This window comes from Diplotaxodon limnothrissa, linkage group LG1, assembly GCF_057381915.1.
Source record: "Diplotaxodon limnothrissa isolate DT_005_m linkage group LG1, D_limnothrissa_male_GT1.1, whole genome shotgun sequence".
Lineage (NCBI taxonomy): Eukaryota > Metazoa > Chordata > Actinopteri > Cichliformes > Cichlidae > Diplotaxodon > Diplotaxodon limnothrissa.
Genome location: NC_140596.1, coordinates 23,897,505 through 23,911,773, shown reverse-complemented (window position 1 = coordinate 23,911,773; position 14,269 = coordinate 23,897,505). Strand labels below are relative to the sequence as shown.

At 43.2% G+C, this 14,269-nt stretch overlaps 1 protein-coding gene across 2 annotated transcripts; it reads right to left on the bottom strand.

The window, feature by feature from the left end:
• Positions 1–2,236: 2,236 nt before the first annotated feature.
• Positions 2,237–12,282, bottom strand: bdnf (brain-derived neurotrophic factor). 2 transcript variants are annotated; one of them, XM_085355408.1, is made up of 2 exons: positions 12,100–12,282; positions 2,237–3,067 (listed from the first exon to the last, which is right to left on the bottom strand). In XM_085355408.1, exons 1-2 carry the CDS (start codon positions 12,280–12,282, stop codon positions 2,237–2,239), a joined length of 1,014 nt encoding a protein of 337 aa, XP_085211534.1. The 2 variants fall into 2 exon arrangements, with proteins under 2 accessions (XP_085211534.1, XP_085211539.1); XM_085355413.1 differs by lacking the exon at positions 12,100–12,282 and having other exon boundaries at positions 2,237–2,731; positions 2,783–3,046.
• Positions 12,283–14,269: the final 1,987 nt, after the last annotated feature.

The window sequence follows — 14,269 nt, the reverse complement described above, 5'->3', positions numbered from 1 at the left end:
TAATACCACATTATACTGTAGGATTCACTCATATGCCTGATTTATGGTCACACCGAAAAACACCATGGGCTTCACCCTGCCTCCCTTTATGCACTCTTTTATTAAATGTTGAATTGGCAGATTACTTTTTTGATCTTTGTAAAAAATAATAGCCTAAGGCTCATGCTCATGATAAACAAAACACATCCTTATCATCTTATCTAAAATGTTGAATGGCTGATTCATTGTCCTATGCTGAGGACGGGATAGTGTCATTCAGGTGGATTTTTCTGGAAGACCAGATCATTTATGATATTGTTCGTCTTCCCACTGTTTGTGTTGCAGAAGCCTCTGTATCTTTTTTTTAATTTATGATATTAACTCACAGCATCATCATCAGCCTTCTGTGAAGGGTCCAAGCAGGGCAGTGAAGAAGCTGGCCCATCCTTCCTTCAACATCTTCAGATCTGGCTGTCTTCGCACTTACCTTCAGGCTGATGGAGGCGTGGTAAAATGAGGTGATTGTGTTCATTCATAAGGGATCGCTGGTGTTTTGAAGAAATTTTGTATATTCATTTTCTTGTTGTTGTTTTTAATCTTTTTGCAGTATGTTCTAGAAATGTTTCATGTAACGAAGATGAGACGCTGAACATATTTTATTGTATTCCCACTAAAACCTTAAGCTATGGAATCCAGACTTGGCAGGCATGCATTGCAATGAGTTATTAGCTGCCTGAGGGAGAAAGTTGATTCTTTTAACCCAGGTGCCAAACCAGTTATGGAGATCGGCTTCTCCTTCTGATCGCAGTGACTTTAGAGCTAGAAAAAATCAGTGGTGATTGTCCTATTGTGGAGGAGTTAAAGCTGGGATTACAGCACACTAATAACAAAACACTGGGTGTACGTTTTTAATGTACACAAATGTATGGGTGGTTGAATCCATCACTGTCAAGCTCAGGCAGTGTACCCACTTGTACTAGTCTGCACTTGAACGTGTAGGCGCTTTTCTTGTGTTAATAGGGTCTCGTAATTGTGCGACATCACACATGCCGCTGGAGCAAAAGCTCTGAACACCTGTGTATGAACACTAAAGATCCAAAGCACATAAATGTGTTTTGAAAAAATGTGCTGGTGGAGAGCAGGAAGCGGTTTAGGGGCACCTCCTCTCTCCTTCTCCAGTTTCTTTTCCTTCCTGAAGTAGCTGAATGACACCAGGAGCTGCTTTCTGTACTCTAACACTCGTTATCTTTCAGTGACCCAAAGCAAGGTCTCGTTTTCTTCTCTTAAAACATCACTTCTTGTTGCTCAGGATTTGAATTTCTGCTCTTTCATGCTTCAGACGTGTGGCGGTTTGTGCGCATGCATGTGTGCATATGTGCCTCCTCCCTCCTTGCCTGCAGACTGTCCGTATAATAAAGTTTACTCTGCCTAAAAATGCACCGTTGAAACTTTATCGACATTGATTTTGTTTTTCAGTTGCCTATAGTCATTTTTATTTCTTCAAATATTTCAGTTTAATATTGCAAACAACTTCACAACATACAAAATGAATAATATTAACCCAGAAACATGTCAATGAATAAATTTTATATATATATATATATTTATATAATTTTTTATATATATATCTTGTCCTCTGGTGGGGATAAAAAAATAAACAGCAAAGCTTTGACAACAGCACCTTGACATAGTATGTAATTCCAACATTACCTTGAGAAGTTTAGAACAGTAAACAGATAAATTACTTGAGAGGAAATTGTTTTCTGCTGAATATGTAAACGGAATGTTTTTTTTAATAATTTTTTTTGGTCAGCATCATATCCTTTTTTTTCTGTAAGTGGAGAATTTATCGATTTACAATTGAAGCAGCATGCAAGCTTTTGAAGATGGAACTGTCCTCGCGCTCTCTCTGTCTCCCTCTTTGTCGCTCATTTCTTGCCTGTTAATTTTTTTTCCTTCCTTTTCTAATTCTTGGCAACGTAAACAAATCACAATGTCTTGAGGAATGTGATATAGTAATTTAAACTGGGCGCAAATGACTGATCAGATTTTTTTTAATTGTTTACAAGGTCATGAATATGTTCAATAAATAGACTGTAGTATCACTTTTACTGTATAAACTTCATCTTTTTTTACATGCAGTCCATAAAATTTTCATTTGACGGAATAATTTACCCTGTTATGTATATATACAAATAGATATTTTCTCTTTATTCTCTTTTTTAAACTCTTCAATAAAATCTATACATTTTATACACTATCTCCCTCTTTTAATGGTCAATGTGCATACACATGAAGTGTCTATCCTTATAAACCGCCAGCCAATCTTCTTTTTGCTATCCATGGTAAGCGCTCGCACGTAGGACTGGGTTGTCCTGCATTGGGAATTATAATGCCGCTTGTCTATTCCTCTGCAGCCCTCCTTTGTGTACCCCATGGGGTTGCATTTGGTCTCATAAAAGTATTGCTTCAGTTGGCCATTGGGGACAGGGACCTTTTCCATGACGGTAACTTGCTGCCCGGACATGTCTATTGCAGTCTTTTTATCCACAGCTGTCACCCACTGGCTAATACTGTCACACACACTGAGCTCTCCACGTCGTGAGGGATCGGAGTGTCGCCGCACCCTCATGGACATATTAGCGGCATCCAGATAGTTTTTGTATTCCTCCAGGAGAAAGAGCAACGGTGGCTCCAAAGGCACTTGGTTGCTGATCATCACCCGTGAGTTGTACAGATCGACATCCTTGGCCTCCGTGGTGACCACAGAGGATGGGCCACCACCTCCCTGGCTCTTATCGGCCCCCTGTCCCAGCTGCGCCGCCTCGCCCTCCACCTCCAGCAACTCCTCTATCACTTGCTCAAACGTGTCTGTGAGCGAGGGCAGTTCCCCACGCTGGCCTGGGCCTCCACCGCTCTGGGGAGTCCCGTGGCCTCTTTCGGCCGTTGCAGCAGCGCCCAAGTAGCCTTCCGTCCGATGGCCCCGCATGCCCGGGGCATCTCTCAGGGGCGCAGCTCTCATGCAACTGAAGTATGAAATAACCATAGTAAGGAACAGGATGGTCATCACTCTTCTAACCTGGTGGAACTGGAGGGACGGGAGAGAGACACAGAAAGAAAACAAGAGGAGAGAGGAGGGTTGGGGGAGGGCGAGAGAACGAGATGGTCAGTCAAAGAGCATCTTCAACAAAGTTAGCTTATTTTTGATCCATAATGCACCATGTAAGCCTCTCCTCCTATTTCCACCCTCCACTCTTTGTTTTGCAAGCCAAAAAACTGGAGCCAGTAGCTTCGGAATAATCATAACATGTTTTTATTAAACTGATATTGGCACTGTGTCATCGGTGTTTTCAAATTGTTTGCAAACTGTAATCATTCTGTTCCTATGTGAGGTCTGGCTTAGATCTCTATTTGTTGGCAGCAATGCACAAAAGCTGTGCTGAGCATCAAAGCGGCTGCTTATTACAAAAGATAAGATTACACAAATAGATGTGGAAACATCCTAACAGCTTTTTGACTGGTCTGTTAAAAGTCCAATCATGGCTTTCTGTTGGAATAATTGGCTCTTTTTCTTTCTTTCTTTTTATTTGGCTGTACTAAAAGCTCACAGGTGCCCCCTGCTTTTGGGTAAGGAAATTGAGGATTTTCATTCTTGCACTTCATCCTGTAGTTGTTGAATTCTTGTGGATGGATTTATGCCCGCCCCCCCAACCCGCGTTACGAATACGCGACCGTGACGTTACCGTACAAACAAATCACCGGTATTAACACTTCGGGAACCTCCGGTGTGGACAGCACTACCTAACAGAGTCAGTGTGTTTGTGTCAGCGCTGGCAAACACTGATGCTCCAGTATTACTTTATTAAAAAGAGAAAACAAAAAAAAAAACTGGTCAGTACTACACCTTGTAGTCATGAATGGGAACTATGGGTTTGTTGAGGGACACTGTTTGTTTTCGGCAGGTGGAAGGCGAGAGCACTGCGGGATGAATTAACAGGAAATTGAATGACAGAATGATTTGACATCCTGCCGTGCAAAGCACTGCTATCGAGGCTCTGGAGAACAACTCAAAGCACACGCAAAACCAAACTGAAACACTGTACATATATATTGTAAAATTACCTGAGCATGTGTGCGTCCCTTACCTCTGAGAAGCTCTAAGATTCACAGCAAATCAATGAATCCAAAGGACATAGATCTTAAAACACCCATAATTTTAAAAAAAAAATCTAGATCTTGCTAACCACAGGGGCTAATTTAAAAATAGCCCGGCCGAGGCTTTGACTGCACTCTGCATGTCCAAGCCTGACACAGGAAAACACGGCGAGAGCGAGCCCCTGCTCCAGCCTCCACTCACAGAATGGACACAAGGACCTTTACAGTATAAGGAGGAGCAAAACCCCACCTTAAAAGCATTCGTTTCATTCTTAATTGGTATCTGGGGCTGTGGCTGCAATTAACCGACACCACGGTGACTGCCATAGAGATATCTCGTCTAAAAATAGACGTGCTGGGAGTCTCACAGTCTCTATTCAGAATATCACATCCTTCTTCTTAATGAGCCACTCATTCCCTGAGCTCAGTGACGTGCTCCTCCGGAGTGTGTGAGTGTGCGTGTTAGAGGGAGGGCATGGGGAGGGGCTGGCTTGTATGTGTTTTGCAGTGAGGTGGTGATGGTGGTGCTGGTGGTGGGGTGGGTATTTTTCCTCTTACCAACTACAATGGGGACAAAGCCAAGAATAAAGAGCTAATTGTCAACTCGGATATTGTTAACAAAATTCCATTTATGGCTCATTAACCCTTCAGTTTTGTGAAGGTTGTGGTTAATGATATCTGAAATGATATCTGAAATGATATCTGCGAGGCTTCCCAGCACTGAGAATCGTGTAGGTTTTTACGGGATCGAGGCCAGTCACGAGCTTTATGTGTAGGATGCATTTAGGCTGATATTATTATCAGCATCGCGCTCAAATGGTTCCACTTCCACAAGAGGGAAATGAAGGCAGAGGGCTGATTACTGTTAGGCGTCAAACTTCATGCTGGAAATGGTGCAGACGAAGAGTGCTGCATCTTCCGTAACAGACCACAGGGGTAATATTGCAGTAGCAGGGGGTGGAGAGAGTGCCAGCGTCATTTCGCAGCATAACAACCACAGATGACGTCTCTTCCAGGTCTCCATAGGGGAGAGAATGGAGAGAAGGGGTGGGGTGGAGGAGAGGTTGCTGGGGGTAATGCCACTCAACAGTGTGCAATTGCAGAGCCATTCCCCCGTGTATCGTCACACCGGGAACAACAGATGATTTTATTTCTATCTCGCTGATTTCCTGTTTCCATCAGTACAATCAATATGGCTTATGCTCTCAATCAACATCCTGTTAAAATGCGATAAAGCCAATGAATCATTTAATTGCTGTGGGACCGGCGGAGGATCTCTGGCTTATATCTGTGAGAGGCTAAATGTGACAACATCCAGTGTCTGAAGATTTTATGTGGATTTCACAGTTAATAAAAAAGCAGCCCGAGCATTAACAGGATGAGCAATGAATAATAAAGCAAGGGATGGATTACATATGGAAGAATAAGACCCCCCCCACACACACACACACACACACTCCTTTGGAGCTTCTAGTTCTCAGCTTTGTGGCAACTTGTGCTTGAGAAAGGTGCAGTTTCCTCTGAGCTGACTGTTTAAAGAATGCACAGCCATCTAAACATGACATGCTGAGAACTGAGCTAATAACATGAACGAGGGAAAATAAAGCCCACAATAACTGCTGCTCAAACATGCCTTTATTCATGACAGCACGCCTAGAGCGTGAAACACCCCGAACAATAGCAGCAGGTGAGTGTATGGACTCTGTCTTCTGTTTAGCTCCAGATGACCACCTGTTCATCTGCTTTGAGAGCACGGCTGTATGGCAGGGATATGTAACTTACCCTTGCAGTTATTCTTTGTGCCAGGTGGGGATTAAAGTGATAAATGCCTCCTCTGACAGACGCTGAAAAGTTTCCCTAAAGCATGAAAGGACTAGCGTGGCTAGTGTTATTACACACTACAGTAACGTTCCCAGCCTCCATGCACATGTCTGCACACTTTATGGGTTCATCTTTACTAACGGCAGGCGTGATATCTTATAAACCACTGCATGGGGAAAAAAAAACACATCAAGAGAGGAGATCTGAAGTGTGGTTACCACATTTGAATGGAAATGTGCGACCCCATGGCAACATTTGTTCTCTGCCTCTGTCTCTGCTCCCTCGTAGGCACCCATCTTTGTTAAATTCCTCAAGAATACGGTTTACCTGGCAACATGTTTTATCACGCTCAATAAGTATAACACACAAAGCCAAATGTTCCGTTTGAGAGCAGGAAAAGTACAGCAAATATTATCAAAATGGCTACCATAGGACCCCTTGTGCACTACAATGCAGCACTTAAAGAAAAAAAAACAAACAGGCATTTAGACTTAATTGTGTTGTCTGCAGTAATGGCTGACACATGTGGAAGCTTGCTAACTGAGATCTGTTTTCAATCTGATGCAGCATCAGAGCACGTTTTACTAATACATGAGCATCACTGAGGATTATACCTGGCCGCCAGGCCAACCCCAGCCACTGCCACAGAAAGCCCAGCATTCAAATACCTGCTGAGTGATTTATGCTACCCAAAAGAGCTGTTAACTCCCTCCCACACTGCGTGCAGCAGTGGGCACTTTAGAGGATACAACAGCAACATACAGCATGGTGAAATCCTTACTGATGTGCTTAGGTTCTTGTAAGCTTAGCGAAGAAATCCTCATTTTAACCCATGAATGACCAACAGACCTGCGGCTGCACACTGACAGCGCTGCTGTGCCCAGCTTTGTACACTAGATGGCATATGAGACCGTCAAATAGTCTGAGCTCGTTTTCTTCCACCCTTTCTCCACCTTTCTCTCCTGTTTTTCCTTCCTCCCCATGATAGATAGATAGATAGATAGATAGATAGATAGATAGATAGATAGATAGATAGATAGATAGATAGATAGATAGATAGATAGATAGATAGATAGATAGATAGGACAGACATTGTCTTTTCCAGGGCATAGTCATACAAGACATCTATAAAGTTAAGTTGGATGTTGTTTAGTTACAAGAATGGTTCATCAAAAAAAAAAATTCGTCATTAAACCATCTATTAATCTGAGATTACTTCTTGAACCACATATTTTAACATCGCAAATGAGCCAGTTTCCTCCCACTTTGTTTGAATCCATAATTATTGTGAGGTTTTGGGTTTTTTCAACACGAGCACACACCGCCAAAAAACAAAACAAAAAACCCAACAGTGTGTGTTGGCCGACCGAGCTAGGCGTTTAGGTCTCGGGTTTCCTATAAAGTCTTAATGAGTTCATCAAAGTTTTTTCCCTCCAACAAAACAACAATACAACAAAAACTGTCTGGAGTGTTTCTGTCTCTTTTCTCACAGAGGAGGAGGTGGAGAAGGAGGAGGGTCCAAGCTTGGACGAACAAATGCAGACAAACAGCCGGAGGAGAGAGTTTATTGAGCAATTTATGTGCGTAAAGTTTCCTTAAAAACAGCCACACAGATGCACACTGGACGGCTTCCACTTTGCTAGCTATGGAGAAATGCCTACCTATATGTACCACTGGCTGCTCCAATAATGTAACCACAGACCTTTTCCCCCCCTTCTTCTTCTTCTTCTTCTTCTTCTTCTTCTCGAGATTACATCTGCTGAGCTCGTGCTCCCCACTGGAAACCCAATCAACATAATAACTCCGTTTTTTATTAATGAACACGAGGATAAGGTTACACATATCCCCTCTCGGGCTGCTGCGCTGTCTGTTCGCAGGATAACCGGGCTTGATCGAGCTACTTTTAGACCCCCCCCCCCTCCCCCGCCCTACCCAGTCCACCCCCCCCCCCCTAAACACCACACACACACACACACACACACACACACACACACACACACACACACACACACACCAGCTGTCTTTTCCACTAGCAGCATCAAACACGGCGAAAGTGCTTAAAACAAGTTATCAGAAAGAAGCAGACACATACCTTTTAGTGCCCAGTCGTAAAACAGACCATTCAACAGGACGGTAGTGTCATCTGGGATGTTTTGGACAACTCCCCGAGTAATTTACTTAAGCGGTATTTCTGACCCCCCTTCCCCCCCAAAAAAACACTCCTCTCTCCCGACAAGCTTCAGGATATCTCTTCAGCTTTGGAGCAAATAGATTAAATTATTGATAGTGGAAATTGCATGGCTGAGGTAATGCACTCCCATGGCTGCACGGCTCCTTTGGAGATCGCCTGAAACTGAAGTTGTCGCATGCCGAGACGCCGCCGCCGCAGCACCACCACGGAGATGAGAGACCTCTGGAGCTGAAATGAGGAGCCTCTTTGCAACTACAGTAACTTTACTACAGAATGACGCTGCAACATGTGACCTGCCGCTGGCTGACTGCCTGGTCGCATCCAAACTCCTGTTTAAAAAGCCCCGAGGCGGAACTATTAATGCGCGTTCAGTGTGCATTATGTATTATTATTGTTTATCTGCATAAGCCGTAGCCTGCAAAGGAAGCCTCCTTCTTCCGTATTTTTTTTGTACTCAGCCTAAAAGAGGTGGCATTTTTTTTAGAAGGTTTTGCGTAACAGCGCGTCTCCACCAAGTCGTGATACACTGCGTGCCATTTACAGATGGCCTATTTGTGTAAAATTAGACATCGGAAAAATTAAAAATAAGCATTTTCTGTTACGGGTCTCGAAATAGTGTCGAGACTGGGTAAGTTATATCAAAGAAAGCTTAAGTATTTGTGTGAAGGAGCCATTTGCGTGCCCCTTTCACATCATTTAATCCATCTTGTGTTAGTATCCCTGATATAACATATGAAGAACCCTCTCATTTTCTTATATAAACTAGATTTTGATTGTAATTCTGATGCTATATACACAGAATAAACCCAAATCCAGTATAGGATTATCATCTTATAATTTAGCTGCTGTAAAATGGCAGTGTTGGATGCTAACAGGCACAGGAGGGAGGTAAAGATGAGAACTTATTGAAAGCAGTTCTCCTCCTTGCTTTTAAAGTGAGCCATCTCTACAACAGATGGATGGCTCCCCTGCAAGGTGCTCTGCAGTGTAGTAACCAGCTTTCATGGGTTATTATTCCCAAAATGTTAACCTAAGCAAACCACATCATATTTACAGGGAAATCTTGGACTGCGAGGCTGATTTTGATATTGTTTCTCCCCTTGGTTCACTTTCTTTAATGAGGCAGAATTCAAGTGAAGATGTCAGCCGAGGCACAACCTTTCAATGGGTGATGAACGTTTGGAAATTCCACCTCTGATGAATACGAGAGCGAGCATAATGGAGAAACAGAAGCTCATTATCCTTGTGACTTGGCCTCGGTCCAGTGCAAAGATTTATTGTGATGTGTTGGCTATATTGCCATAATGATTCTTCCCTGCACAAGCTTATGAACTGGAGAGCTCATGTTTGGCATGTAGCTGTATGGGAGTGGATGCTCACACCTGCTTAATGAGTCACTCCCACCTCCAACACCCAGGGAAATGCCAAGATAGATATAGCCCTCCCCGAAGGCTCACAGGAGGTGAGGGCAAACTCTAGATGACAAAGAGTTGCATCAGCAATCACTGAGCGACATGACTCCAAAGAGGATAAAAAAAATGCACACTGCACAAGGGGGCTGTTCCAAACAAGTAATTCATAAATACATCACCTGGCATCTCATTAGAGGAGCAAAAAACAACAACATGGTCTCTCTCATTTCTGCAAATACAGCACAACTGAAGGTGGTTTATCAAGAGAAGTTGTATGGCTTGCACGTGTTTGAGGCTGGATTTCTGAATGAAATCCACACAATGCCTAATATCTGCAAGGAAATAAGGGGTAGTGGGGAGTATTAGAAGCCCTTTGACTCCTCCAGTTGAGGACCAGACTGAAGCATGACATTGTTGACCTAATACAAGTCACCCATGAGGTCGATTTGAAAACCACTAAACCATCATTGGATCTTGTTGAGGTTTGAGATCTCTGAAGATGAAATCTTCTTTTGATGTCGTATGGCAACTTTTCATATGCTTTAGTGATCAGAATGACAGTCGAACACATGTAATTTGAAGTAGCAGTTGGGTAGTTCTCTCCTTATATCTTCCCAGCTCACGACCCTTTTTGCTGTTTGGGCTGCAGGAAGAAGAAGAAGAAGAAGAAGAAGAAGAAGAAGAAGAAGAAGAAGAAACAACCACAAGACCTGACAACACGACCCACTTGTATAACCTTTCAAAGCTTCTCTCGCCAAATGCAACACGAATGCTGACAGGTCCACACTGCCGAAAGCTTCACTTAACAAGTAGAATTATGCCTCCTTGCATGAGAGAAGGGGACCATGTAACACAGGCGAAATGACTTTTGCGAAATGTCATTTTCACCGGGGAAAAAGCAAGGCGATGAGGGTATTTTGATCAAAGGGAAATTGCATTGCTCCTCAAGGAGGCAACTGAGAAAACATTTCTTTGGATGGAGGTTGTGTGACGTCAAAGGAGACGAGGAGTGAGCTGAGTGAAAACTCTAAATTGATAAAGTCAGTGCAGGGCCTTTTTTGAAAAAGAAATAATCAGATGCTGGTGTGAGGAGTTAATGTCATCCCTCCTGTGATGACAATAACCTTTAATGTGATCATGAAGCAGACAGCAGACTGGGTTTCTAAGGATCATATATGGCCTATAGACTCCTCCTTCCCACACCCTCATTCAGCTGATACATTATTTCTATAGTGGCAGACTGCAAGTCACTCCATAGCCTGTGAAGCCTCTGTCTGTTTTCTTGCCTTCTGCCCCCCCAACACCACACTCCCCCATCACTAATGTTTGCTTCACTGCTTATAATAAAATATTTTCTATTTTAAAAAAGAAAGCAGAATTTAAAAAAATGCTAAGCAAGAGAGGATGCACAAAATTAAAACCCTGCCTTGATTTGCTATAGAGCGATTTCCTGCCACCATATGGAAGCAAAAACGCAATTTTCAGAATAAAGGCCTGAAATTAGATACTTTAAATCAACCTTACGGGCCAAAGCCGGCTCACTTTCCGTCTAACTGGCACTCAGGAAACAGCATTAAAAAAAGCTGTTTTGATGGCTTCTGGAAGCTGTCTGAAATCACTGATGTGCTGCATGTTCACATACTGCTGGGAGACACACGTGAATGGTTTGCCGGAATCGTCGAGCATTTCCTGTCACGCCGCGTCATGCATCCTTGTTGTCCCGCAGTGGTCCGTCATATAAGATGTCTTTACAGTAAGAATATTCCAACTATGTATTAATAACTCATCGTGGGCTTCATCGCTGCGAAACCACAGTCACGCTGCTGAATGACGAATAACTGGTAATTAAATGTTCGGAATAAAGGTTCAAGGCTTCGCCTCCTGCCAGAACTTGTTTAAACAAGCCTCTTAATTGGATGAAGGTGCCAGTGATGAAGATGACGATGATGTGGTGACTAAAGCAGGAGCAGCAGCGGGGACAGCGACGGTGGCGGCGGGCGATGTAGCCTACATTTTCATAATGATTAAGATGATTAATTTTCAATCTAAATATATCGTGACGTCCGCCTCTCTGCGGAACCCAGATTTTCGAGATCTATACACCCCCTGCCCCCAATAAAAGAAAAATAATAATCAATAGCCTATTTATAATTTATATCAGACATCAAGCGATTGCATTTCATGAATGAAAGCGGGGGGTGGAAAAAAATCCGAAATCCGAGTTTTACTGGGGGACAAACGTCGCCCATGTCTATATAGGGAAAATGGCATTTAAATCCGGATTTTTCCACAAAGTGCAGAATTAATGGCGTCGGGGTAAAACAAGAAAGAAAAAGAAAAAAAAGGATATAAAAACCGACACACAAAGACCAACAATTACATGATGGAGAAAAAAATAGTAGCTGCACGAGACAATCTAACACGTTAATAATGCTATCTTTATTTCCACCCAGGGCGTTTCTTTTTCTTTTTTCCCCGTTTAATTTAAAAAAGGCCCATCCGAAAGAATTTCATCGGATTTTTTTTTGCAAAGAAACCTACCATCAGGTTTGTTTTTGACGCCCACCCCAACTCTGCAGAGCTGAGAGTGCAGAGAGAGAGGGGAGATTCTCGGTAAAGATAACACACGCGGAGACGCACGCACACAGGCGCGAGCGCACGCAGGCGCACGCCCGCACACAAACACGCGCAGCCCCATTTATGGACTGATCCGCTGACGTACATTGCAGAAAAGTGCTATAAAAAAACCTTCATACATACAAAGTGTGTCGTGCCACCCCACAGACCCCTCCTAACCCGCCTCCGCTCATCCCTCCTCCTCCACCCAACACGCCCACGCCCACACCATCTAATCCCACGTCTCGATGGAAAAAAAAAACAAAACATAAATAAATTAGAAAATAAAAATAAAGCCACGGCCAGAAAATAGAAATAGAAAAAAATGCTTACGTTTATAAACAGTGCAGTCGGAGGGGAAAAAAGATGGTGCAGTAGAAAAGAAAAGAAAAGAAAAAAGGTGAGACAATGATAGCATCTGTGAATTAAAAAAAACATAAGGCCAAAAATTTCTTTAAACTGTCACAATTCCCCCGATCTGTCATCCAATGAACCCTTCCTTTCGTTTCGTTCGGCAAATTAATGATTGGTCGTAATTTGTGCAATCAGCGGGTTTTGTGGCACTGATGCCTGGAATGTGGCTATTAAAGTCGCGTCGCTGCCTTTATTAAAGGAGCATTTTTATGAATGTCGGGTTAGCCTAATAAGTAATGTGATCTATTTGGGTTTCAGCGTCTCATAAAATGAGGAGTAATAGGTCATAATATGCGGAAACCGATCTGGGCGCATTACATTGCTGGGTTAAAATTACGGAAAACGCCAGCAGAAGAAGAAGAAGAAAAAAAGGAGGGGGGTGTCCCATAATTCAAATGTAATTAGGGATTTACTGGATACTTTCATATTGGAAGTATTTATTTGAAATCGCAGCCCCCTGCACGAGAAGTCTTGATTAAAACAGGACTGCCAGTGGGCGTTGGGGCTTTTCTCTTCCCATGCTGTTGTTTTGCCATGCAATTGCTTCGACTTGGATCAGAAATCTTAAATCTTTGACCAAAGGGGGTGTGAGTGAGAGAGCCGGGGGGGGGGGGGGGGGGGGGGGGTAGACAATATCCACTGCTTCTGCATTGGTGCGAGACGAATTTTTTAAGGCTACAAGTCCTTCAGGAGGGCACAGAAATAAAATCTCGGGGCAGTTTTGGGTGATGATCATGTAAATCAAATAGGCGAGATGAGTGATGCTGATTGCTTTAATTTTAAATTACACAAAAAGAAGAAGAAGAAGAAAAGAAAGCAAGCGAGAAAGAAAGAAAGAACGAAAGAAAGAAGCGATGCTTCCCGAGCAATTTCCTCTCAAGCCATCTTATCTCTCACCATAACGTTCAGCCATAACATCTGTCAGAGGATGGACTTTGACCACGCCCATCTTTATTGTAATTTCACACAAGAATAAAGCGAACAATTTGTACACAGTAAATGAGCCTCGCTTTGGCAGCAAATCACACGAGTCTAAAAGGGGCGAGGAATTATTTATTCTACCCCCACCGCCCTTCGCTTTTTTTCTTACATTTAAGGCTTTATTTATCTTTTATTATCACTAATATTTTTATTCATTCGTAGCCTGCAGTCTGACAGGTCGACACAGAGCCGTGTACGGACAAAGAGGAGGAGGAGGGGAGGAGGAGGGGGGTAGGGTAGCAGGTGAAGTGAAAAGCACCTTATGAATGAAACCGTGGAGCGGTCGTAGTAAAAACACAAGTGATTTGATGGCGATGACGGGAGGGGGGGCTATGGAGGGAAAAGGGGGGGGTGCTGGCGCGGGAGGGGGGGGGGGGGGGGAGTAGGGCTATTTTTGGTCGATAACAAAATCCGGAGGGTTTGACATCAAGACAAAACATGAATGCAGCAGACCAAACAAGAAAAATAAGCACAGATAGACAGATAGGTAGATATTTTATGATGTGCACGAGCATCAGTATTCCAGTTCGTGCTGAAAGTATCACTGCAGCGTCTTAAGTCCCATATTGGGAGCATGATTAGGCACAACGCAACGATTACGCAAATTGTGTTGCAGCAGTGTTCGGAAACTCCAAAAAACGCTTCGCAAAGCTCCCCGCATGAACGTGCACGCACCTATATTTTATTTAAAAAAAGAAAA